The sequence below is a fragment of the Morone saxatilis genome, unplaced genomic scaffold (genome assembly GCF_004916995.1).
Source record: "Morone saxatilis isolate NCDOM2014 unplaced genomic scaffold, NCSU_SB_2.0 Contig18, whole genome shotgun sequence".
Taxonomy (NCBI): Eukaryota; Metazoa; Chordata; class Actinopteri; family Moronidae; genus Morone; species Morone saxatilis.
The window spans coordinates 7,523,107-7,527,039 of record NW_023339740.1 but is presented as its reverse complement, the minus strand read 5'-3'; the positions used below and the strand labels follow the sequence as shown (position 1 = coordinate 7,527,039).

At 40.5% G+C, this 3,933-nt stretch overlaps 1 protein-coding gene across 2 annotated transcripts in view; it reads left to right on the top strand.

The window, feature by feature from the left end:
• fgd5a (FYVE, RhoGEF and PH domain containing 5a) overlaps positions 1 to 3,933 on the top strand; it is a 29,962-nt gene that overhangs the window by 9,942 nt on the left and 16,087 nt on the right. For both annotated transcript variants that reach the window (XM_035661553.1, XM_035661552.1), the window contains exons 3-5: positions 941 to 1,058; positions 1,972 to 2,030; positions 2,432 to 2,462. In XM_035661553.1, the coding sequence (XP_035517446.1) occupies positions 941 to 1,058; positions 1,972 to 2,030; positions 2,432 to 2,462 (208 nt within the window). The remainder of the gene's footprint in view (positions 1 to 940; positions 1,059 to 1,971; positions 2,031 to 2,431; positions 2,463 to 3,933) is intronic.

Below are 3,933 nucleotides of genomic sequence, written 5' to 3'. Positions count from 1 at the left end.
TTTTTTTTTGTCCTGTAACATCATCATATCATCATCATTTTCAGTCATAAGTCACTTAAGTAACTTAATATTATTAGCATTATTCTATGTTGCATTGCAGTGCCTACAGTATTCTCAGTATTTACTATAGCAGTACTTAATGGATAGAAATGTATGTGTCCTTGTGGCAGTACATTAATATTAATTTTGTTATTCTGCTACACTATACATGTCATTGTAAGTCTATTCCATTGTCATCTGACATACTGCACAAATATTCAGCTTTTAAAACGAAATTGGTGGTTTGCATGTAGAAAGCTCTGAAAGCTTTCCATTAGTTGTGAAACCTGCCATCAGTCTCTCTTGAAGTAGCTATGCTACAGCTATAGGACAGCTTGTTATATGAGAATATTTGTTATCCAGTTTTCATCCTGGCAATGTGAATGTAGTCAAGCATACTGAATGGGTCTTAATGGGCCAGAGGACATTAATAATTACCACAGGTAGCATTTAAAAGGATTACATGTGAAATGACCTAAAGCACGCCCCTCTCAGGTACAGCCGTACACAAAAGGATTACCAGCGTCTGAACACAACTGTGCCATCTGTGTAATGAATGAATCATGAAAGGGATTACAGTCTGCCACTGGAGGACTCTATATGAGCAGTGGAAATGTTCAGAGACACACACAGGAAAGGGAAAAACACACATTTACAGGGGACTTGGAGTATTGCTCAGTGTTTTGAGAATATGCTGCTGTAAAGATAATATACAGTGGCTTTTTACTGTGAATGTGTGTCCTCAATGCATTCCTGAAAACATTAAGTATCTTTATTTATAGTTAAAGCAATTCTATTGATCTCATGCTATTGCGTAGATGCTGCTATAGTATTAAATATAAATGTTTCTGTACCAGTGCTGTTTTTCTGTATTCATACTGTCTTTTCTTTCCCTTTGCAGTGCCTACACAGAGCCTTTCCCAATGAACCCCGTCTCTGCTGGGCTGTCAGCGGATGAGGACCACGGGCGTACCTCAGAGGAGGAAGAAGGGGTGGCGGAGCAAAGTTATGACAGACAGGTAGGATATGGTATACAGAGATAAATGAAAGTAGGGTAGCAGGTGATTAATTCAGTCCTCTGAGCTACCAGCTGGTCCAGCAAATCAACATGATGAGCAGAAAATGCGGCATAGGTCCTGTTGAATGCTTTATTGTATTAATGGGCTTTAGGTTGGAATTTTAAATATTTTATACATTTTATAGGTGATTACTTACATGAACCTTTTCTCCTGAATGTATCACCTTAAACTCCCCAGACTTTTGTACAATAAAAGGCAGCCATTTTACAGTGGCTATGAGACCCCACCCTTCCTGCTGCTACCACAATAATATCAGGCCACTGCTCCCATCATGTGGCACACATTTCCTTGTTTTCTTCTTCAAAGCAAGACAGAGAGTAAGAGGACCAGAGAGACTTGCATTGGTCCCAGGAACAGTTTCATTTAATGGAAGAGTGTTTTGGTTTTATTTTGAGGAAATGAGGATCAGTGCGCCTTTAATGCAGTATTTGTAAAATGCCCCACATAGGAAAAAATAACACTGATAAAGCACAGGACCCTTGCCGGTAAACCCCTAAATGGCTTCAATGTTATGTTTTGGCTCGGATGTTTTGAGACCCTGTGATTAGCCTCTAAATCAATGAGCAGCATTGTTGTCACCACACACACAGCCTCTCATACATAATGCATCTAAATTTAAAAGTCCCGTATTTGAGAAAGCCTTCGTGTCTATGCTGCACTGTAATGAAATAATCTGTCTTATTTTGACAGCAGTAATCTAACCCAAAAAAAGGGAATTTGCTTTTTCGCCACTCTCCTCCGCTGCAGCGTAGCTGTTCCTATTAATGTGTAAGAGGAATAAGTGCCCACAGAGAGCCTTTAAACATTAGCTGTGTTCATTCATCTCCCACTGTTCTCCCTCCCTGTCACCCAGATTGATGGCCGATCCCGAGCCTTCTACGTCGCCAAAGAGCTCGTCGACTCAGAGAGACTGTGAGCATCTCCACTCGGGGATTTCCCCATTTGCACTCTTCTCCCGCATGTCATCACACACAAACACGCTGCATCCAAATCTGATGTTTTGTGTTTTTGTGGCCCAATATCTATTCTCCTATTCCCAACTGTATCTCTCCGGCTCCTACGATAATTCATCAAGCTGCATGCAGGGCAACTGACAGCCAATTACACAAGTGTCTTGTGTAACTTATTGAATACACTAGCCTTGCCCTTGCCCTGCTACACACTTAACCATTCTTCTGATGTAGTTTTCTCATCATGCATAATTTAAGTAATTTAATGAGTCTTGTAGAAAGATTAACATAGTTGTGTAGAAGGTTGTAAATTCCTTCTCACAGTTTAATTAAATCTTAGGTTTCGCTCTTTTTGTTTTCCAGACACGTCAGCGCCCTCAAGTACCTTCAAGAGGTAAGAAAACCCTCGCTGCTAACATGGCATGAGCGTGCTATGTTGGCTTCGAATGTCTCCTGCTTCAGGGCTTATTAAACTGTCTTGAAAACTTACTGATAACATCTTATCCTGTGTGTCTGCTCCCCAGTGTCTGTCTCCCTCTCCTCCTCCTCCTCCTCCTCCTCCTCCTGTTGTACGGTTCTGCTCAGGTTTATCAATGTTGTTGCAGCAAGATCTACTTCCTGGTCTTGACAAAGTTGACATGTTGTGGTATGGTCAGTTGTAAGATGACGCAGCGTGCACACTGTCGTTGTATTCTTACTCAACTGATATGTGTACACTCAAGCAACTCAGCTGGCAGTCTGCCACCTAAAGGTCACAACAATGCTGTTGGGGGCTTTTATACTGTTTATATTGAATACTCAGGTATGAGCTCCTTTTGATCAGGTTTACCATGCAATGGAGAATATCCTCTCAGAAGAGTGTTGTTAATGCAGGGCAGAGGATTTAAAGGTGAGCTGTGGTAAGCCTCTTGAGGTCGACCATGCATCACAGCCAACTGTTGTCATCTATTTCCATCATTTCTCACTCACTGCCTGTCAAAACAAAACCAAATCCCTGCAGAGGTATGAACAAAGAAGGATATTTATCAAAAATACCACATAAATATGACTCAAACATTTCAAACAATATTTAAATTTAAATCAAAAGGGAAAATCGTACAGGAGGAGGAGGTCAGACACAAACCTTTAAAAGAATGGTGTGGGTTGCTATTAAGTTGATGGTCGCCAGTACAAATCTGACAGGTAGAGTCATTGTACGCAGAGAAAGCCCATCAGTCAGCCTGTACCTTATAACCTTGAATAAGGTCATAACTTGATGTGTACCCCCTCACCATGATTTATGAAAGCCTGATACAAAAGCAGCTGATTTGTGTAATATGTAATTCAATGCCATTAAATAGCAACTAATGCAAATATTATACAATGGACGCCCCTAATAATCATAAATCTGCAACCGCATCAGGATGCTCAGTTACACTAATTAGCTGCTGCATGCCAAAGTACAGACAGAGACATATGCTGCAAGTCAATATGGGCAGCATTGCTTCAGAAGTGACATTTTGACAGTGATGTCCTAGTGTAGTCTGAACTATTGAATATATTTTTCAGTGTAAATTATCTGCGTTCACACATTCTCACTTTAAACCAAGTAACCTTGGCTTGCGCTCTTTTCAGTGTTACCATACCTTTTAATTGAATCTTTTTGCCACCTTTCAAAGGTGACATTGTGGGCTTTTTCATCACGCTGTTGCATAATGCATAGGTACAGTGTTATAGGGTCTTATTATTCTTTGAACTTTAAACTATGATGTGTCAAGATATTAGTTACTTTGATGCAGACGACTGTCATAATTAGCATGAAACTGAGTAATTCAGCTGGCAAACACTCCAGTGGCACAACATGCACAAACAGACAGTTTGGGGGG